This window comes from Vipera berus (assembly GCF_964194415.1).
Source record: "Vipera berus genome assembly, chromosome: 4".
NCBI classification, from domain to species: Eukaryota; Metazoa; Chordata; class Lepidosauria; order Squamata; family Viperidae; genus Vipera; species Vipera berus.
The window spans coordinates 58,118,238-58,140,878 of record NC_138206.1 but is presented as its reverse complement, the minus strand read 5'-3'; the positions used below and the strand labels follow the sequence as shown (position 1 = coordinate 58,140,878).

Genomic DNA, 22,641 nt, shown 5'->3' with positions numbered 1-22,641 from the left:
GGCAGGCAGGGCGCGGAGGAACGGAGACTTGCCGACGTTTGGGGAGGTTTGGGCGCCTCCCCAAACCTCGGCAGGTCTCCGTTCCTCCGCGCAGACCTGCCGACGTTTGGGGAGGTTTGGGCGCCTCCCCAAACCTCCCCAAACGTCGGCAGGTCTCCGTTCCTCCTGCCGACCTTTGGGGAGGTTTGGGCGCCTCCCCAAACCTCCCCAAACCTCGGCAGGTCTCCGTTCCTCCTGCCGACCTTTGGGGAGGTTTGGGCGCCTCCCCAAACCTCGGCAGGTCTCCGTTCCTCCTGCCGACCTTTGGGGAGGTTTGGGCGCCTCCCCAAACCTCGGCAGGTCTCCGTTCCTCCTGCCGACCTTTGGGGAGGTTTGGGCGCCTCCCCAAACCTCGGCAGGTCTCCGTTCCTCCTGCCGACCTTTGGGGAGGTTTGGGCGCCTCCCCAAACCTCCCCAGGTCTCCGTTCCTCCTGCCGACCTTTGGGGAGGTTTGGGCGCCTCCCCAAACCTCGGCAGGTCTCCGTTCCTCCTGCCGACCTTTGGGGAGGTTTGGGCGCCTCCCCAAACCTCGGCAGGTCTCCGTTCCTGTTTGGGGAGGTTTGGGCGCCTCCCCAAACCTCCCCAAACCTCGGCAGGTCTCCGTTCCTCCGCGCAGACCTGCCGACCTTTGGGGAGGTTTGGGCGCCTCCCCAAACGTCCCCAAACCTCGGCAGGTCTCCGTTCCTGTTTGGGGAGGTTTGGGCGCCTCCCCAAACCTCCCCAAACCTCGGCAGGTCTCCGTTCCTCCGCGCAGACCTGCCGACCTTTGGGGAGGTTTGGGCGCCTCCCCAAACCTCGGCAGGTCTCCGTTCCTGTTTGGGGAGGTTTGGGCGCCTCCCCAAACCTCGGCAGGTCTCCGTTCCTCCGCGCAGACCTGCCGACCTTTGGGGAGGTTTGGGCGCCTCCCCAAACGTCCCCAAACCTCGGCAGGTCTCCGTTCCTGTTTGGGGAGGTTTGGGCGCCTCCCCAAACCTCCCCAAACCTCGGCAGGTCTCCGTTCCTCCGCGCAGACCTGCCGACCTTTGGGGAGGTTTGGGCGCCTCCCCAAACGTCCCCAAACCTCGGCAGGTCTCCGTTCCTGTTTGGGGAGGTTTGGGCGCCTCCCCAAACGTCCCCAAACCTCGGCAGGTCTCCGTTCCTCCGCGCAGACCTGCCGACCTTTGGGGAGGTTTGGGCGCCTCCCCAAACGTCCCCAAACCTCGGCAGGTCTCCGTTCCTGTTTGGGGAGGTTTGGGCGCCTCCCCAAACGTCCCCAAACCTCGGCAGGTCTCCGTTCCTCCGCGCAGACCTGCCGACCTTTGGGGAGGTTTGGGCGCCTCCCCAAACCTCCCCAAACCTCGGCAGGTCTCCGTTCCTGTTTGGGGAGGTTTGGGCGCCTCCCCAAACCTCCCCAAACCTCGGCAGGTCTCCGTTCCTCCGCGCAGACCTGCCGACCTTTGGGGAGGTTTGGGCGCCTCCCCAAACGTCCCCAAACCTCGGCAGGTCTCCGTTCCTGTTTGGGGAGGTTTGGGCGCCTCCCCAAACCTCCCCAAACCTCGGCAGGTCTCCGTTCCTCCGCGCAGACCTGCCGACCTTTGGGGAGGTTTGGGCGCCTCCCCAAACGTCCCCAAACCTCGGCAGGTCTCCGTTCCTGTTTGGGGAGGTTTGGGCGCCTCCCCAAACGTCCCCAAACCTCGGCAGGTCTCCGTTCCTCCGCGCAGACCTGCCGACCTTTGGGGAGGTTTGGGCGCCTCCCCAAACCTCCCCAAACCTCGGCAGGTCTCCGTTCTTCCTGCCGACCTTTGGGGAGGTTTGGGCGCCTCCCCAAACCTCCCCAAACGTCGGCAGGTCTGCGCGGAGGAACGGAGACCTGCCGAGGTTTGGGGAGGTTTGGGGAGGCGCCCAAACCTCCCCAAACAGGAACGGAGACCTGCCGAGGTTTGGGGAGGTTTGGGGAGGCGCCCAAACCTCCCCAAAGGTCGGCAGGTCTGCGCGGAGGAACGGAGACCTGCCGAGGTTTGGGGAGGTTTGGGGAGGCGCCCAAACCTCCCCAAACAGGAACGGAGACCTGCCGAGGTTTGGGGACGTTTGGGGAGGCGCCCAAACCTCCCCAAAGGTCGGCAGGTCTGCGCGGAGGAACGGAGACCTGCCGAGGTTTGGGGAGGTTTGGGGAGGCGCCCAAACCTCCCCAAACAGGAACGGAGACCTGCCGAGGTTTGGGGACGTTTGGGGAGGCGCCCAAACCTCCCCAAAGGTCGGCAGGTCTGCGCGGAGGAACGGAGACCTGCCGAGGTTTGGGGAGGTTTGGGGAGGCGCCCAAACCTCCCCAAACAGGAACGGAGACCTGCCGAGGTTTGGGGACGTTTGGGGAGGCGCCCAAACCTCCCCAAAGGTCGGCAGGTCTGCGCGGAGGAACGGAGACCTGCCGAGGTTTGGGGAGGTTTGGGGAGGCGCCCAAACCTCCCCAAACAGGAACGGAGACCTGCCGAGGTTTGGGGAGGTTTGGGGAGGCGCCCAAACCTCCCCAAACGTCGGCAGGTCTGCGCGGAGGAACGGAGACCTGCCGAGGTTTGGGGAGGTTTGGGGAGGCGCCCAAACCTCCCCAAACAGGAACGGAGACCTGCCGAGGTTTGGGGACGTTTGGGGAGGCGCCCAAACCTCCCCAAAGGTCGGCAGGTCTGCGCGGAGGAACGGAGACCTGCCGAGGTTTGGGGAGGCGCCCAAACCTCCCCAAAGGTCGGCAGGAGGAACGGAGACTTGCCGAGGTTTGGGGAGGTTTGGGGAGGCGCCCAAACCTCCCCAAAGGTCGGCAGGAGGAACGGAGACCTGCCGAGGTTTGGGGAGGTTTGGGGAGGCGCCCAAACCTCCCCAAAGGTCGGCAGGAGGAACGGAGACCTGCCGACGTTTGGGGAGGTTTGGGGAGGCGCCCAAACCTCCCCAAAGGTCGGCAGGAGGAACGGAGACCTGCCGACGAGCCGCGGCCACACAGGGTATTCCTGTGTATTCAGGCTTGCAGAACGGCGGATCGGCTTATACTCGAGTCAATAACTTTTTCCAGTTTTGGGGGGTGAAATTGGGGGTCTCGGCTTATACTCGAGTCGGCTTATACTCAAGTATATACGGTAATGACGCATGTTTGAAAATTAATCTCAAGAACCCAGAATTATGTTTACTCAAAGTGAGAGGCGGAAACATTAGGGCACAATGGTGTTGTATTAAGGAGATATACCAGCCCTGCTAAGAAACAAATGTACATGTATTCTTCTTTTTTAACATGTCAAACAAATGCAGAAACTGATTTCTTCTTGTTTTATTCATTTCTACCTGATCTGGCAAAGTAGAAACCAAAACAACTCTTCCTAGAAATGCCTCTTCAGCTACTCACAAGAGCCTTTGCTGCAAATTTTGGAAAAATAGGCTGTTGTCAATAATCTCCTGTTCAAGCCTTTAATTTGATATCCATCTCCAAAACCATTTTTTTTTCAAGCTAAATCTCATATAGAAATTAAGGGAACAGTATTTACATGCCAATTCCCTTGACTTTTAGCACAGACAATGCATCCTCATTCATACATACTCAGAATCAGGCTTTCACAAACATAAAGCCAATTACCGGTACTTCTATATCTTTTACAATAACATTATTCATTATATAGTACTTCAAGGATAAAATAACATCATTCAGCAAGTGGTACTAGGCTTCCAAAACTGCATCTTTAACAAAACCAATACACTCACCACAATCTAATTAAAAATACTTCATCAGCACTCAGTACCAACTAATTTGTACTTTGCATAATTTTTATGAACCAGGATTACATAGATATTTAGCAGCAGTGTGGTATGACACTACACAGTAGCTTGAACTAAGGGAATTATCAAGTTATCATTAATTATTAGAACTAATTTGTCACACAATCAGCAATTATAATATTTAATGCTAATATTAATTTATAACGCTCACAAGCATAATACTTTGTCGGAATTTATTTGTTTTCCACAATTAGTTCAGTGTCTTGGAGACAGTCTCCCAGAAGACGGCTGAGGCAGCCTGAATTTTGACAACAAAACATCAAAATCCACAAAAGTGAATGGTTGATAGTCATGGTGCTGCAGGTTCTTGTAGGTAGAAGCGTCATATGTTTCTTGAGCAGTTTCAGGTGATGGCTTGGCAGCTATAAGGAGAAAAGAAATACTGTTAACCCAGAGGGCAGAAACAAAGTTCCGAGCGGAATCAGATTTTGATACCAATGCAGATGTACAACTAACACTGAAAGTTATTATATCAACTATGATGATTGTGGCAGAGCTCGGTAAGTTGTAAAACAAAACAAAACAAAACAAAACAAAAATGCTTTCAAGGCTTACACATATCATTCAGTTGTGAATGATGTTAAGTTTGGGGAAGTAGGATAAATATGTGAATATTTAAATATATAAGCAAATTATTGCAAGATAAGGTAAAGGTAAAAGGTAAAGGTTCCCCCGCACATGTGTGCTAGTCGTTTCTGACTCTAGGGGCCAGTGCTCATCTCCGTTTCAAAGCCGAAGAGCCAGCGTTTGTCCGAGGACGTCTCCGTGGTCATGTGGCCGGCATGACTAGACGCCAAAGGCGCACGGAACGCTGTTACCTTCCCACTGTAGTGGTCCCTATTTTTCTACTTGCCTTTTTTACGTGCTTTCAAACTGCTAGGTTGGCAGAATCTGGGACAAGTAACAGGCGCTCACTCTGTTACGCGGCACTCGGGATTCGACCCGCCAAACTGCTGACCTTCTGATCGACAAGCTCAGCGTCCTAACCCACTGAGTCACCGCGTCCCTTTCTATTGCAAGGTACTTTCTCCCAATTTGGAGGGAGGAAGAACTGAGGAGAGAGGGATTTGGGAGCTGTAAGTGGAAGGAGACCCAGAGCCCTTGCCTAGGAAAACATCTATGTGTCATACAGATGGGGTTATGAAAATATTAGTGCTGGGGAAGGTAAATATTGATAGACTACAGATATGCTGTAATATAAATCAACATCTTTATAGCCCATTTTCAGCTATTTAATAAAAAAAATTCTTTCTTTAAATGGAAAGAAGCAGTGCTTTTTTTGTAAAAGAAAAAAGGTGCCGGAACTCACACATGTCATACAACCCGCCTTGCCTACTCTACAAGGTTCCATCCAAAAAAGGTGCCGGAACTCCGTTCTGAGCATTCTATGAGAAAAAATGCCCTGGAAAGAAGTAACTGTACCAATCCTAAAGTGTTTACCACGATCATCTTAGCTATACTATCTCAGAAAACTAAAGAAAAATTTATAAACAACAAAGGGGGCTGGTGATTGCTAGAAGTAGATCCTTAAAAAACAAAAAACCTCCCCAGAAATTAATTGGGTTTCACTTTGATTTTGAAGAAAAAGGCAGTAAGAAAAGGACACCCACAACAGAGATGGAACATGACTCATGATGGCAATGCTGGGAATTGAGCTGCTTGAATAAAAGTTAGTGATCAGGAAGGACAGCTTAAAGGAAAGGCAGAATAATACCAAATAGTTTTAGAGATAGCAGTTGTTCAGAAAGCATGTAACTGAAAAAAAAAAAGTGACATAGAACAGGTTCTGGACATAAAAGTTACCAAATAGGCTTATGATTGTGAAATGTTGGTCAATGAACAGGACTGTTTTTGTAATCAAACAAGGTTTCCCTCAGGAAAGTTTGAGTGTAGGAAAGATGTAGCTTCTCTTTACAAAGCAAGCTATATTTCAGTTAAAAGTACATGATTTACATGCGTGAAATACACATTCACATTTCACAAATAGTCAAGAATATTACAATATTAAAGAGAATTTGAATATCCAGTATTAAATTGCAACTGATTGCCAATACATTAGTTTTTTTTAAAAAAATCAGGAATAAACCAGAATCCATGGGAGGAGCATTTCCAAACAAGATATGCATGTAACCAAAAACATCAATGTTTATGTTACATTAGCTTCCACCAACAAATGGGCAAGTCAGTGGCTTGTTTTTCTAGCAGTAGAATATAAACCAAAACATGCATATTCTGTTATAAATCCAGAACCATGTCTTTCCAAGGGAGATTTTATATCAGACAAATAGACAGTGTTAAACTCCCTAACTGTTCTTTAACTTCACAAAAGCTACAAATATGTTCTCCCTTCAATTTTATTTTTAAAAAGCCCTGGGTTTGACATGAAGTCATAATTTGTTTAGCTGCTGTTTGCTGAATGATCCATAAAAGCCTGGTTTATCTTTCATTCTATCTATGGGCATTACACTATTATCTATATTGTTAATTGTGTTTCACTTGATTTTGTTGACCAACTTGAATACTTGCTGGAATATGAACGGGGGGCACGACTTAAGTATAAACTACCGCTTGAAAACTACAGTGATACATTCACACACTATACAAACCATGCATTTACTTTGCATTGTATGAATCCAGTCACTGATTGGAATCTGGTTGTAACATGAAAGTAAATGAGCATCCCCAGCTCTTAACAGTAGAATACATTTACCATTAATTTACATGGCTCAGTGTTTCACTCAACATGTTAGTTCTCTACCCCACCTCATCATAAATTATCAAAGAAGTAGTGTTTTAAAATGAATCAATAATTTTAAAGTATAACATACCATCACAAAGGCCTGATAATGATCCAAAATTTTGGACTTAATAGTAAGTAGGCAGAAGTATTATGAGTTAGGGAACAAAATGTTCTGGATAGAAACTTACAATTATTCTTAGTGATATTTCCCTTATAGACTAAGAACTCAGGGTGATTTTTAATATTCACTGGGTAGGGGATTTTAATGTCTGGAATGAGTGTTATCTTCTTTTATTAACTGTATACTTTTACAGTGCACGTAGTCCTCAATGTACGACCATAATTGCAAAATTTCTGTTGCTAAGTGAGTTTTGCCCCATTTTGTGACCTTTCTTGCCACAATTGTTAAATGAATAACTGCAGTTATTAAGTTAGAAATCTTGCTTCCCCATTGACTTTGCTTGTCAACAGGTCACAAAATGGGATCACATGGCCACAGGACATTGCAAACGTCATAAATATTGGACAGTTGCCAAGCATCTGGATTTTTAAAAATAATTTTACTTATTTATAACATACCGTATATACTTGAGTATAAGCCGACTCGAGTATAAGCCGAGACCCCCAATTTCACCCCCAAAAACTGGAAAAAGTTATTGACTCGAGTATAAGCCGATCCGCCGTTCTGCAAGCCTCTGCCGCCAGCAGAGGCTCGATCCGCCATTTTGCAAGCCTGAATACACAGGAATACCCTGTGTGGCCGTGGCTCTCGGGGAAGCCCTGGCTGTCCGCTTCCTCGCTCCACGCTGCCATTCGGGGCCCGCGCGTTCCCCGGGCAAATCGCGGCGCCCAGCAGGCGAGGAAACACGCCCGCTCCAGTCGCCCCCCCTTCCCTCAGGAGACGCGAAGCAAGTGACCGCCCGGAGCTTACCGAGGACTTGCGCGCGGCCGAGGCTTCGGTGCTTCCAGGATCACGCGCACCTCTCCCAAGCCGCCGCCGTCCGGAGACCTGCCGAAGTTTGGGGAGGTTTGGGGAGGTGCGCGCGCACCTCCCCAAACCTCGGCAGGTCTCCGTTCCTCCTGCCGACCTTTGGGGAGGTTTGGGCGCCTCCCCAAACCTCCCCAAACCTCGGCAGGTCTCCGTTCCTCCTGCTGACCTTTGGGGAGGTTTGGGCGCCTCCCCAAACCTCGGCAGGTCTCCGTTCCTCCGCGCAGACCTGCCGACGTTTGGGGAGGTTTGGGCGCCTCCCCAAACCTCCCCAAACCTCGGCAGGTCTCCGTTCCTCCTGCCGACCTTTGGGGAGGTTTGGGCGCCTCCCCAAACCTCCCCAAACCTCGGCAGGTCTCCGTTCCTCCGCGCAGACCTGCCGACCTTTGGGGAGGTTTGGGCGCCTCCCCAAACCTCGGCAGGTCTCCGTTCCTCCGCGCAGACCTGCCGACCTTTGGGGAGGTTTGGGCGCCTCCCCAAACCTCGGCAGGTCTCCGTTCCTCCTGCCGACCTTTGGGGAAGTTTGGGCGCCTCCCCAAACCTCCCCAAACCTCGGCAGGTCTCCGTTCCTCCTGCCGACCTTTGGGGAGGTTTGGGGAGGCGCCCAAACCTCCCCAAAGGTCGGCAGGAGGAACGGAGACCTGCCGAGGTTTGGGGAGGTTTGGGGAGGCGCCCAAACCTCCCCAAAGGTTGGCAGGAGGAACGGAGACCTGCCGAGGTTTGGGGAGGTGCCCAAACCTCCCCAAAGGTCGGCAGGAGGAACGGAGACCTGCCGAGGTTTGGGGAGGTTTGGGGAGGCGCCCAAACCTCCCCAAAGGTCGGCAGGAGGAACGGAGACCTGCCGAGGTTTGGGGAGGCGCCCAAACCTCCCCAAAGGTCGGCAGGTCTGCGCGGAGGAACGGAGACCTGCCGAGGTTTGGGGAGGCGCCCAAACCTCCCCAAAGGTCGGCAGGAGGAACGGAGACCTGCCGAGGTTTGGGGAGGTTTGGGGAGGCGCCCAAACCTCCCCAAACGTCGGCAGGTCTGCGCGGAGGAACGGAGACCTGCCGAGGTTTGGGGAGGCGCCCAAACCTCCCCAAACGTCGGCAGGAGGAACGGAGACCTGCCGAGGTTTGGGGAGGTTTGGGGAGGCGCCCAAACCTCCCCAAACGTCGGCAGGTCTGCGCGGAGGAACGGAGACCTGCCGAGGTTTGGGGAGGTTTGGGGAGGCGCCCAAACCTCCCCAAAGGTCGGCAGGAGGAACGGAGACCTGCCGAGGTTTGGGGAGGTTTGGGGAGGCGCCCAAACCTCCCCAAAGGTCGGCAGGAGGAACGGAGACCTGCCGAGGTTTGGGGAGGCGCCCAAACCTCCCCAAACGTCGGCAGGTCTGCGCGGAGGAACGGAGACCTGCCGAGGTTTGGGGAGGCGCCCAAACCTCCCCAAATGTCGGCAGGTCTGCGCGGAGGAACGGAGACCTGCCGAGGTTTGGGGAGGCGCCCAAACCTCCCCAAACGTCGGCAGGTCTCCGTTCCTCCGCGCCCTGCCTGCCTGCTTCTTTCCGCTGCGGAAAGAAGCAGGCAGGCAAGGCGCGGAGGTCCGGAGACCTGCCGACGTTTGGGGAGGTTTGGGGAGGTGCGCGCGCACCTCCCCAAACCTCCCCAAACTTCGGCAGGTCTCCGGATGGCGGTGGCTTGGGAGAGGTGCGCGCGATCCCGGAAGCACCAAAGCCTCGGCCGCGCACAAGTCCTCGGTAAGTTTTTTTGTTGACTGGAGTATAAGCCGAAGTGGAATTTTTCAGCCCAAAAAGTGGGCTGAAAAATTCGGCTTATACTCAAGTATATACGGTAAGCACATTGTGCTTTAGATTGTAAGCCGCCCTGAGTCTTCGGAGAAGGGCGGGATATAAATGGGATTAAAAAATAAAATAAAATAAAATATGAAAATACAAAAGCAAATAATAAGGGACGAAAATAGGAAAAGGGAAAATGAAAGTGTGGAAAAGGGGAGGGGAAGAAACAAAAGGTGTTGACTTCTGACTCCCTCTGTTGCAGTAAAATAAAATATTAAGATCGAATCTCAACTTTTTACATTTCTATAGTGATATAAACTAGCTATTCCTGTATCAACAAATCAGTCTAATCAGTAAAACTCCAAATCATAGTATCATTTTTTTTCCACCTCAAGCACAAAGTCCAGAAGTGGTTTCCAAGTAGAATAAAAAGTATATATTTTATTTATTTATTTATTTGTTTCGATTTATATACCGCCCTTTTCCCGAAAGACTCAGGGCGGTTTACAGGGCAAATTAAAACAGTGCAATGTACAAATTAAAATAAAATAAAATTAATAGCCCCCAAACAGTTTAAATGTTCTTTTCCTTTACCAAAACAGTCAATTTAGCCATCTCTGCTAATTCCGTGAGCTTTTGTAACCATCTGAATTTTGATCACATGACCATGGGGTTGCTGCAATAGTCTTAAGTGTGAAAAATGGTTTTAAGTCACTTTTTTCAGTACCATTGTAAATTTGAATGGTCACTAAATGAACTGCTGCAAGTCGAGGACTACCTGTACAATGGAATATTTTTCCAATGATTTCTGTTAATAGTGTTTAAAACATTTTAGATAACTGTAAAGATGTAGGGAATAATTGGATATGTACCCCTCAGTGTTCAATATACTGTATTTCTATAGCAACATTTAGTAATTGTTTAAGCCTTTCCACTGCAATGTTGGCTTAGTAATATTTACCTATGGCTTTTAGTTACATTATCAATGCTATATCTATATGCAATTAAACTGTAAAAGACTGTTCTTTATAGTCATCCTTAGAGGTTACAAATTTTACCTTCTCTAATCTCCTGTTCTAATTTTCTAGACTAGCCAAGCTAAACTAAAAGAGAGCCTTTTCTGCCATTATTTTTCCAAGGCTGCCCCCTTCTGGGACCCAAAATAATTGAAGATTTGGGTGGTGGTGGTTAGGTAATAAACTTCAAAATCTTTGAGGATATTTATCACTTTGACATGCATACTGAATTACACGTTTTATTTGTTAATTCATATTACAACTGGTATCTACTATTTTCTCTGTATTTATAAATGGATAGATTATTGAAAATAACAGAGGTTAAAAATCATATTGATACATACTACAGAATTTAAAATATAGAAAAATGAACATTATCTGGACAGGGAAAGCTTCAGGGAGACGGTTTTTACAATTTGAAGAAAATGATATTCACTTTAGGAATTTATTTGGGTATTTTTAAATTAAGAGAATATTTCAAGAATATTAAGGGATGAAGGCAATGAAAATTCAGATGGCAAGAGAGCCAAAAGGAAAACCATCTGATGCAAACATGCACTATAATAATGATTAAATCACTAACAGAGATACCTTTGCTGACCTACAGACAAGGTCAAAGTAAACTTGCTTCCTTACAGAACTGATTTATGTATCTTTCTCTCTCTCTCTCTCTCTCTGAATTTATGTATGTATCAAAAGGTTCAAGAAGGCGTGAAAAAGAGTGAAAAGTACCACATAAACAGCAAGTTCCAAACAAAAAGCAACATTAAGCTATGAGCAAAGTACAGATAGATAGAAGAAATGTCTGAAAACAGGTCAATCACACTTCTATAGGTTGTGCTTTAGCAAGCAGGGACAAAATTTTCATTTCCTTTATGAAGAGATTTTCACATAGTCATCACAATTTTGAATGTTCTAGGTTCCCTTAATACTTCAAACGAGAGAAAATAGCAAAGATAATAATGTTGTTTCCTCCCCTTCCCCAAATCTTTCCTCAGCACCTTTTAAAGCTTAATGGGAGAATCCGAGAACGTAACTGCAAAAGAGTGTAACAGTTTGTGAGGAATGTGAAAAAGCCTTCTTCGGAAAGCACATTAGGAAAGCGGAAAGAAACATTTCAAGGCATTGCTTCAAATGATGGGAAAGTCAGAATAGAGGACATTTGCTTATATAATTCCTTTCAACCAACAGAACTAATGCAGAAGGAGATAAAATGATACCCTGTGGAGTGCTTTGTTCTTCAATTTGAGCTTCCACTTCTGCGATGACCTCCTCCTTCAGGGTGGTTTTTATCACAGGCGTTCTTTCCCTTGAAACTTCAGGCCCTGGTTCTTCAAAAACTCTGTCTTGCATCTCAGTTTTTTGCATTTTCTGTGTAATGTTTTCGTCCCGTTTCAGATTTCGTGATATATTTTGTGGAGGAGGCACCAGCCGAGTTCTCTGTGGATCAGTTTCAGAGAGAGGTACGTCCAGGCTTTCAGATGAAACTTTTGTTGTCTTTTGATTCTCTTCGTTCACTCTTCCTAAGTTCTTGCTCTTTAAATGTATTTCTTTAGGCCTTTGTCGGGAAGCAGGTTTTATCATATCCGATTCTAACTGCTTGTTATCGGTTGTGCGGCAGAGTTTCTTTTGCCTGTGTGGCTTCGCTTTGAAGTCATCATCTTCAGAATCAGAGCTAGAGTCTGATTCAGAACTTGATGAAGAGAATGACTCTTCATCTGTTAACCTCTTCCCTAATTCTTCTTTGGAAGGGAAAACTGGCTTTCCCTCAAAAGGAAGCGGTGCCTTCTGAGGAAACATTACCAAAGTTTTCATTGCCAAGAGTTTTCTCAGATCTTCATCTGTCAATTTTACAGCTGCATCAGGTTTACAGTTAGTTATGACCTTCCCCTTATCTGTAAATTGTGGGAAAGAATTAGGAGACAGCTTTTAAAGGAAAACCGACCTCCATTTTGGTTAGGTTAATAGTTGGGTGTGCTCTTTTAGTACTAATTCCAGCTGGCTAATTTCAATTTCTTAGTTGGCAAAGAAGGGGTTATAATTTCTAGACAAACACTTTCAAGGCTATCACTATAATATGTCATTCTGGTACAACCTATCTGTGGAATTAACTGGTAGAAATTTCAATTGCTTCAGAAAAACATCTACTACGTTTCATATCAATATAAAACATTTTTAAATATATCCTTCGGCTACAAATATTTTTAATTAAATTTATATACTGCCCCTTTCACAATCCAAAGCAACTTAAACAACTTAAAATTATTGATATATAATGCCAAGCTTATTAACCATACATCTCCCTCACAGAGGGGCTTTTATTTTATTAACTTATATATTTTATTTAATTATAAATACATCAATACACTTATGTATGTATGTACGTACGTTATACAATCAGAAACACCACTAGAAGATGTAGTCTGGTTTACTTTGGACATGTCACGCATGCAAATTCATTGAAGAAGTCAATGATGCAAGGAATGATTAGTGGGTCAAGAAGGGGCAAGCAAAGAACTCACTGGCTTCATACCATCAAACTTGATATAAAGATGAACATCCAACAACTGAAAGAAGCTGTGCTTTTAAGGATATTATCTGTTCTTCTAAGTTAAGACTATGCAAAAAATTTAGGAGTTTTCTTTAATTCATAGAAGCTATACTGCCTTTCCCCAAAGCACATGCCCATAAAGAATACCTGTTATGTCTTTGCCTCCACCGAACTTAAAGCAGTCTGGTGCAGTTAAATCTTGATAGTCAAGACGTCTATTTGCAATGATAAAAAAATCACTGAATATCAAGAAGCAGGGGTAAAGGCAGCATTTGTCCAAATGCCAGCAATGGCACTGAGGAAAGACTACCTATTTATATTGAGATTCTTCCAACTCCTATTAAAAAAAGACAACTTTCAGGAATGCATTTAACTTTTTTAAAAAAATCATTACAAGCATGCAACTCTGGGAATGAAACTTCTGTGTTTCATTATAGAGACACAGGGCCTGGTTTCCATATATCTGCCTGGCTAATTTGATGTAGCAGAGTTAGTGCGCTCCAGGTTCCTTCAATTAAACAATGGCATCTATGAGGACCCCGAATATGAGCCTTTTTGGAGTAGCATGTGCCCTCTACAATGAGGTTTTCTCTGAGATCTAGATGGACCATACCTGTTGGTATTTTGAAGGAGCTTGAAAACCTGGCTCTCCTTCCAGCTGTACTTTTGCGACAGCGAGTGAAACCTCCCTGAATTTTGTTTTTCCATTCCATTCCAGTGCTATCATCTTGCTAACTTTTATATTGTATTTTTGTTTTTATTGTATTAAAAATATATTTTTACTTGAGAGCCACTCATAGTTATTAGAAGTCAGGCAACATACAAATTTAATAATAATTATGCATCTTTTCCAAAGTAAGGAAACTAGCTCTTTCTGAGCTAAATTTTCAAGAATAAAAATGACTATACAACTAAAGTCTGTTTATGTACAATGTCAATGGTCCTAAAAATCCTTATATGAATCAGTGCAAGATATTTTGCACACTATTTTAGGAGTACCCATAATTCCTTGAATACTGGGATAACATTCTGTTTCATTAACACATTTAAAAACAGTGCTAGCCAAGCAATTTCTTGCCAGTTGGGGTATTCTTGCAGAAGACTGGGTCCTAAAAAAGCATTTTCAAATAGTATGTTTATTACTAATGTAATATTTTTGTTGAAAATTTCTCACTAAACAGTCCCACTAGTATTTTATGTTTCCAGTACATCTTATATTGCTAAAAAGAGGATTTCAACAGTGAAATAAAACACAGGTGAAAGTTACAAAAATGAAAGCAAAACTATCTTATACAATCATTTATTTTGAGAATGTGTTGCTTCTTTTAGAAAAGCAATGTTAAAAGCAATAAATTGTTGCCTATCCAAGTAAAAGTTCATGAACCATAAATTAAAAGAATGTTTCAAATGTTGATGATTGCTAATCACTGTCAGCAGGATTTTGTCATCATAGTGGCTCAGGATTCCTTTAGATTAGTAAATGAGATTAGATTAGAAATGTATTTTACAAATACATTTCCTGAATATAGAAACATAGCAATCAAGCAAAGTTGTTCTAATTCAAGTTTCCCAAAACATTAGCTTTTTATATTATTTGGTTCTTACATAGAACTATTTGGGAAATAAATCTCCATCTTCAATTTTAAGGATATCTGCTACCTTATCTGCTATGTGAGCAAATTTGATTTTAGTTTGGTTTGTGTGGGGAAAAATGATTTAGGATTATAATTGTAGAGAACATCATATACTTCTACTGAAAACAGTCATACAACCAATACAAATTTGGTTCCTTTTTGGCTGTTGGCCTACAACATCTTGTTCTTCATTAATTACCTGACATCTTCCAGAGATTTCTTACTTATTCTTGAGGTAAAACACCCCTTGAATCAACATTGTTTCTTCAATAATGTCCTCTCTCATCCTAGATTCCTCTGGTAGAATGTATCAAGTGAATTCCTTGACTAATTGTCAACCTCACTTGATATGTTCAAACTATTCATGTCAGCCTGTATTTTAAACCAATTGAGATTATGGAAATACAACAAAGCAGGGAGTTACATGGTTTTTTTAGATCTAAGAAAATACATTCTTTTCTGACTTGTTCCAAGTGTATCGAACAGGAACCTCAAGCTAACATGCTCAGACATTTCATAAATAAATAATCCAATCATGGTGCTAAGCCAGATAAGCGCATACAGGTAGTCCATGATTTGCGACTACAACTGAGCTCAAAATTAATGTTAAGCAAAGCAGTTGTTAAGTGAGTTCTGTCCCATTTTATTACCTTTTTGCCACAGTGAATCATTGCACTTGTTAAGTGGATCTGGCTTCCCCACTGACTTTAAAAGCCGGCTGGGAAGATTACAAATGGCGATCACATGACCCTGGGACAGTGCAAGTCTCATAAATACATACCAGTTGCCAAGTGCCCTAATTTGATTGTGTGACCATGGAAAACTGATCTTCAGTCACTCTTTTCAATGCCATTGTAACTTCATATGGGCACTAAACAAACTGTTGCAAGTAAGGATTACCTATAGTTGTCCAAACAGATGAAGTTATCAATGTGACATATTAGCAGTGGCCATTACTAAGGTAAGGAGGACACCCTTTCAAAATGTGTCTGCAGGATTCTTCAATTTATTTATCAAGTAACTTACAGTCCTTGATTTATGACAACAATGGAGCCCAAATTTTCTGTTGCTAAGCAAGAGGGTTGTTAAGAGAGTTTTGCCCCATTTTACAACCTTTCTTGCCACAGTTAAGTGAATCACTGTTACATTCGTAACGTGGTTGTTAAGTAAATCTGGTTTCCCCCATTGACCTTGTCAGAAGGTTGCAAAAAGTGATCACATGACCCCAGGACATTACAACCATCATATAATATATGCCAATTGTCACACATCCAAATTTTGATCACATGACCATGAGGATGCTATAACAGTCATAACTGTGAAAAATGGTCATAATCACTATTTTCAGTGCCACTGTAATTTTGAAAGGTTACTAAATGAATGGTTGTTAGTCAAGGACTACCTGTATCAGGTAACAATTAGTTATTAATAGGCAATGGTTACTTCTCAGCAGAAGGCACAATTTTATCTACTCAAACCATAACACTCAAGAGCAAGTAAAGTGGCTCTGACTGAATAGTGTTTATCCTCATAGTTAGCAAGTATGTATAGAAATTGTTTTCAAGGCTGTTTAACCATTCAAAGTATAACAATGAAATAAAGATGAGGTTCTGTGTTTTTTACTTAAATAGTAATTGATGACAAACCAGTAGAGCCTCTTTAATGTACTATGGGGAAAGCTGTATCTATGTATATTAGTGATGCTTACATGTTTTATTAGCACAAAACAACTTTTGCCTCTTTGTTTCCCCATTATAGCACTGGAAAACCATGAGACTTTTTAGATCATTCTCTGGCTTCATTTTTTTTTACAAGCTATCAAATCAAACTGACAAACTTATTTTGATACAGACAGTATTAGCTTTTAATAATTATTTTAGAACTGTTGGATAAAATAGAGGTACAAAACTTAACATCATAGACATTATGCTGCATTAATAGAGAATAATAGAGAATAAACATTTTAAAGAATGACACACGAAAACCAATTATGCTGCATTTTTTGAAAACTGAATATTAAATCAAGTTTTGCACTAGCTGTTTTAATTCCAAGATCATAGCTATTTAAATTCTCAAGTTCTGATTTATTGAAAGTTAATGTTTAAATATTTCTTCTTGAAATACATACATTAAAAGTTGTTACAAACTGCTATAAAGAATGTTTTAGTTCATGATGCAGAAAATAAGCAGCTTTATTAGGCTGCTAAGAAAAAATGCCAGCATACATGCAAAGCGATTTTTTAAAGTCACTCCGATTATAACTTTTCCGGAGATTGTCAGTTCCCTCATGCAGCACGCATTCATTGTATCATGCAGTACGGTTAAGTTTCTCTCAGACTTTCTATGATTTCATATAGAATCAAATTTAAGTATTATATATTCCTTAATTTAAGATTTTTAGGGCCACTTAGTTTAAAACAACTCTGGGTGGCTCACAATAAAACTATAAAAATCATAAAAACGTAAAAAAAACCTAGAAACTCGCTGCTTCCATCAATCTCCCTGTGTGCTCCAACAACTCTCTGCAGGCTCCATCTCTTTCTCATAATGCCTGCAGTTTTATTTGCTTTCTGGAAGGCTAACAGGGTGGGGAGGGGGTCTGCCAGATTGCCAGGAGTGTGTGTTCCATAAGGTAAGGACAGCCATGGAAAAAGCATAACTTCCTAGATCCCATTAGATGACAATATTTCAGAGAAGGGACCTGAAGTGTGCCCATTCTACCCATAGGATGGCAGATACTTCTGGGAGAGGCAGCGCACAAATGGTCTGATTTTGTACCATGTAGGACTTTAAAATTAATGACCAGCAATTTGAATTGCACTTCGAAGGAAACCGGAAGCCAGTGTAGCTTGTGCAACAGGGTTATAAAATCTGCAAACCTAGTCATTCAACAATGAAACTCTCTCTCTCTCTGTGTGTGCGAGAGAGAGAGAGAGAGAGAGAGAGAGAGAGAGAGAGAGAGAGAGAGAGAGAGAGAGAGAGAGAGAGAGAGAGAGAGAGAGAGAGAGAGAGAGAGAGAGAGAGAGAGAGAGAGAGAGAGAGAGAGAGAGAGAGAGAATAAGAATGAATGTGGGTGATTCTTCCTGTCCACTTAATGGATTTTCCCAGGGGAATTATGGTTTATAAGATGGCAGAGCAATAGTATTTTAATTAGATGTAATTCTTTTCAGTAAGAACATTCATCCTATAACAAAACCCACACAAAAGCTTTGCATCTTGACGTTCTACAAAATATGAAAAATAGTAGTTGCTTAATTAATGTTACTTGAATAATAAATATTTTTCTGGGCAATAGTTTTTATAAATTGTCTTACCTTTTGGGATGCCTTTTTTGGAATCACCTGGTTTGGTGCAGACATAAACAGAAGGCATACATCGTAGACCCCATGCTTGCTGTGATAAAGCCTATAAGAATTAGGAAAGATAGTTGATGAACAATGTTTTAAATTAGCATATATTTTTCAAAAATATATAAACTATACAATAACATAGCCACAGGCCAGTAACACGGGCAGGTTCGCATCCCACCAGGCTCAAGGTTGACTCAGCCTTCCATCCTTCCGAGGTAGGTAAAATGAGGACCCAGATTGTTGGGGGCAATAAGCTGACTTTGTAATAATGCCGCTGGGGGGGGGGCGTGAAAGCCCTAATAAGCAGGCATATACATAGAATGAAGGCTACTGCTAAGCTTGTAAGCCGCCCTGAGTCTTCAGAGAAGGGCGGGATATAAATGGAATTAAAATTAAAAAAAATAAAATAAATAAATAATAAAATAGCTCCCATAATAATTTCTTGTGAAAAATTCTGAAATCTTATTTTCAGTTAGAAAAAAGGCTTGCTGCTATACATAATACATTTGTGATGCATTAATAACGTAGATTATGAAAATACACTTAGAAATATTAAACCACTAATTGTCTCTTCAGTATCTAATTACATCTGGTTTTATTTTTTATTTTTTCAGATTTCCAGGCAATCACATCTAAAATTTAGTCTAGGAAATTAATGACCTGTACTTTTTCTGGCTGTTTTTACATAGATATAAGAATAATTTGCTTAAATTGTCAAGTAAGCTATGCAATGCATAGAACTACAGGTAGTCCTTGGCTTACAACCATTTGTTTAGTGACTTTTCAAAGTTACAATGCCACTGTAAAAAGTGACTTATGGCCAGTTTTTACACTTGCAACTAATGCACCATCCTCACAGTCACATAATCAAAATTTGGGTGCTTGGAAACTGGCATGTATTTTTTACAGTTGCACAGTTGTGGTGTCATGTAGTCAGCTGATCACATGACACCAGCTGATGTCCGACAAACAAATTCACTTAACAGTCATGATTCACTTAACTACAGTGATTCACTTAACAACTGTGGCAAAAAAGGTAGTAAAATGGGGCAGAACTCACTTAGAAACTGTCTTGCTTAGCAATGGAAATTTTGGATTCCATTGTGGTCGTAAGTCGAGGACTACCAATATTACAATTATTGCAAGAACCTAAGGAGGGCTAGGTTATAGAAAAGATTCTAAAAGTCATATGTTTCATACAGACTACAAAATAATGTAATCTGTATGATAAATACAATTTATTAACAGGTATTCCTAAGATGCCTGGCGATAACTGGAAAACTGCAGCACAGAAGATAAAAGAATGGGAGTGCGAGGAAAAAGCTTCAACATATGCCATCAATGCTATATACATGCAACCCTTGACTCCTCATGGCTCATGTTTATAAAGTAAGAGCATATAGAGCAGACATGTCAAACTTGCAACATCATGTGACGTCACGTAACGTATCGGGAGAGTTTTGCCATTGCCAGCAATGGGGTGGGTGCGGCTTCCAGATGACGTGTCTGGCCTGCGGGCTGGTGGTTTGACACCCCTGATATTATAGAGTATTCATAGGCTTACAGTTAAACCTGGTAATCTACAGACTAAATTATCCATGATACATGGTTTTACATAATCACAGGTCCTGTTTGTAGGCTTCAGCTCGGCATTCAATACCATCATTCCAGAATTTTTTTACTCTGAACTAATTCAGCTAGCTTGAAGGTGGATTATTAGCTTTTTGACAGGTAGAAAGCAACAGATGAAGCTAGGAAAAGTTACATCTAGTACCTGGGCAATTAGCACAGGCACCCCTTAGGGCTGTGTGCTCTTTCTATTGCTCTTCTGTCTGTATACCAATGACTGCATCTCTAGGGATCCCTCTGTTAAAGTACTGAAGTTTGCAGATGATACAACAGTCATTGGTCTCATTCAAAACTAATGAGTTTGCACATAGATGGAAGGTTGAACAACTGGCCTTAAGGTGCAGCCGGAATAACCTGGAGCTGAACATGCTTAAAACTGTAGAGATGGGAGTGGATTTTAGGAGGAGCCATTCTATCCTACCACCTCTTGCTATATTCGACAGCACAGTATCAGCAATAAAGTCCCTTCAGATTTTTGGGTTCCAGAATCTCCCAGGATTTGAAATGGACACCCAACATTAGAACCATCATTAAAAAGGCACAACAAAGAATGTTCTTCCTGTGTCAACTCAGGAAATTCAGACTGCCTCAGGAGCTTGTTGATAACAGTTCTATAGAAGAATTATTGAGTCTGTCACTTGTACTTCTGTAATTGTCTGGTTTGGTACAGCAACCAAACAGGGCAGGTACAGACTCCTTTAGGATGGCAGAAAGAACAACTGCAACCAGCCTGCCTGCCATAAAAGATATGTGTATTGCGCAGGTCAGAAAAAGGGCTAAGAAAATATCTACAGACCCCTCACATTCTGGACATAACTGTTTCAATTCCTCCCCTCGGGACTTATAGGGCATTGCATGCCAGAACAACTAGGCAAAGAGACAGTGCCACACATATTGTATGGCTGTAGTGTTAGAATTATCCTTACCTTCTTTATTACCTTTCTTATTGGTATCATTGCTATGATTATTATTACTCTGTTGCTTTGCATGTACACTGAGAGCTTTCTGCACTGGAAACAAATTCCTTGTGTGTCTAATCAGACTTAGTCAATTAATCTACATCCTATCCTAATCCTATATTGAAATGAGTCAAAAGTCAATTCAGCCAGAATTCTGCAAGAACCCAAGCAACATCAGACACTAACTTCGTACCCAACGGAAACTACAACTAGTCCACCCTCAAGTAAGTGAAACACTTGTCAAAGAGAAAATGTGGATACCACAAATACTCCTGTCCTAATTATGCTAAAACAATTAAAAGATTTCTGTTGTCAGTCTTATCTACCCTCTCAAGCAAAGAAATACTTACGGTATTACTGGTAGTGCTTGAAATCTCTCGTTTCAGACATCTTTCAAAATAAAATTTACTCTAGCCACAACTGAACTCAAGAGCTCAAGACAGTCCAGTTGCCTTGTGAAAAAGCACCTTTGGGATAACTATGACCTGGATGACTGAGAATCTCCAGAGTCAAGAGATCAAGGTGCTGCAAATGAAATCTTAACATTTTCTCTACAACACTGCTTCTGGTCTCTATCTTCCCTGCCACCATTGCCCTTTTTTTCTTCCCCGCCCCAAGAGTATGCTTATTTCAATTTTTCTCAAAATTATCAGCAATATATTTGATGAAGTGGACTGAGATTCACTACAATTTATGAGATAAGAATCTTAAAGCTGCCTTGTTGCAGAATTAAGAGACTCAGACCTCGGAATCAAAAGAAGTTTGTTTTATTTTGCGCGCAAAAGGTTCAGATTAGAAAGCAAAGGCAATGTCTGAACAACTTTCCAGGAAACAAGCAGGTACATTTATAGTCTTCAAAAGTCACAGAACATGGAAATGTAAATTATTAATTCTGATTGGTTACATGGATTCTAAGCCCCCTTCTAGCTCATCCCTAGCCCCCCTTTGCAGTGCGAAATTCTAGCTAAATATCGTGCAACCTTGTTTCTAACAATGGTCACAGGCACCTTGCTAGCATCTAAGTTTCCTGTGCTATGTCTGTGGTTGGGTACAAGCGAGACATATGTGGTTAGCTGTAACTGAATTCTGTGACAGCTATAACAAAGGTGCCCCAGGGGTGAATGTGTGGTTTGACATTTTCCATTTCATTGTTCTTCTTCTTCTAACTAATACATGCATTATTCTCTATGCCTCACTGTTGTGTCCTACCTCACATTTATGACATACAGCATCCATATGTATTATTTATATTTTTCCTTATGGCCTGCCTCAGCCTGATTATGTTTTTACTCGTTAACAGCTTATTCCTCGCACTGCAGATTGGAAAATGATCCTCGGATACAGTCTACCTCTAGATAATAGTAGATACCCCGAATGAAATTAGTAAATGTCCTGAATCAAATTATACCAGCTGGAAACTTCAGGTCAAAACCAGACAGACAAAAAAAAACTAATTATTGGCACAGATATACATCGGAACAATTGCTTATAACCCTGGCTACAGGCAGACACTCAACAGGAAAACTGAATCCATAAGCAACTCCTTAATGAACCTCATCCGCCATTACCTTAAACGCCGGGAGACGACCGCAACAAGCCATCAGGGAGGCCGCCATCTTGGCGTCACCCCAAACCTGTTCCGTGTCCTCCTTTGGCCGCAAAGAAAAGGTTCCCACCCCATTTTCCTTCCGCAACCGCCGTCCCGATGCAAGTACTCTATGCCGATGGTGTGGGTGGGCGGCGTTTGTGTTGCTCAGTAGCGGCGGGAGGTGGAATGGCGAGCTCCCTTTAGTTTGAGAGATGAGGAGTGGAGGGACGTCCTTCCGTTCCGTGTATTCTAAGCCCAGGCAGACGGACGTGGACAGAGCTTCAGCCAAATATGTTGAAAGGACGTCCTTGAAAGGATCATTGTCTCGAGTGCAATATGTCGTCGTTTCCCACCGCCCCCGCCCCCCGGGTGTTCTTGATGCTCTCTGAGCTCGCTTGTTTTCTTGCAAACGTTTCATTACCCAAACTAAGTAACTTCATCTGCACCAAGGACCCCTCATTTCAACCCTGAGCTGCAAATATTCCCCTTTATGAAAGCAATAAAGCAGGGGTCTCCAAACTTGGCCCTTTAATGACTTGTGGACTTCAACTCCCAGAATTCCTCAGCCAGGCACGCTGGCTGAGGAA

The 22,641-nt window shown here is 43.4% G+C and overlaps 1 protein-coding gene across 1 annotated transcript; it reads right to left on the bottom strand.

Annotated features, from left to right (window-relative positions):
* Positions 1 to 3,000: 3,000 nt before the first annotated feature.
* On the bottom strand, positions 3,001 to 22,499 carry NDUFV3 (NADH:ubiquinone oxidoreductase subunit V3). Its single transcript, XM_081326978.1, has 4 exons — positions 22,035 to 22,499; positions 17,843 to 17,933; positions 11,564 to 12,238; positions 3,001 to 4,193 (listed from the first exon to the last, which is right to left on the bottom strand). Exons 1-4 carry the CDS (start codon positions 22,470 to 22,472, stop codon positions 4,027 to 4,029), a joined length of 1,371 nt encoding a protein of 456 aa, XP_081183104.1. The 5' UTR covers positions 22,473 to 22,499; the 3' UTR covers positions 3,001 to 4,026.
* Positions 22,500 to 22,641: the final 142 nt, after the last annotated feature.

Coding starts and splice junctions, on each gene's coding strand:
- NDUFV3 (XM_081326978.1), bottom strand. CDS start 22,472: ATGAAACGTTTGCAAGAAAACAAGCGAGCTCAGAGAGCATCAAGAACA. Junction 17,934..22,034: donor GTCGTCTCCCGGCGTTTAAG/GTAATGGCGGAT, acceptor TAATTCTTATAG/GCTTTATCACAGCAAGCATG. Junction 12,239..17,842: donor CAAAAAAGGCATCCCAAAAG/GTAAGACAATTT, acceptor CACAATTTACAG/ATAAGGGGAAGGTCATAACT.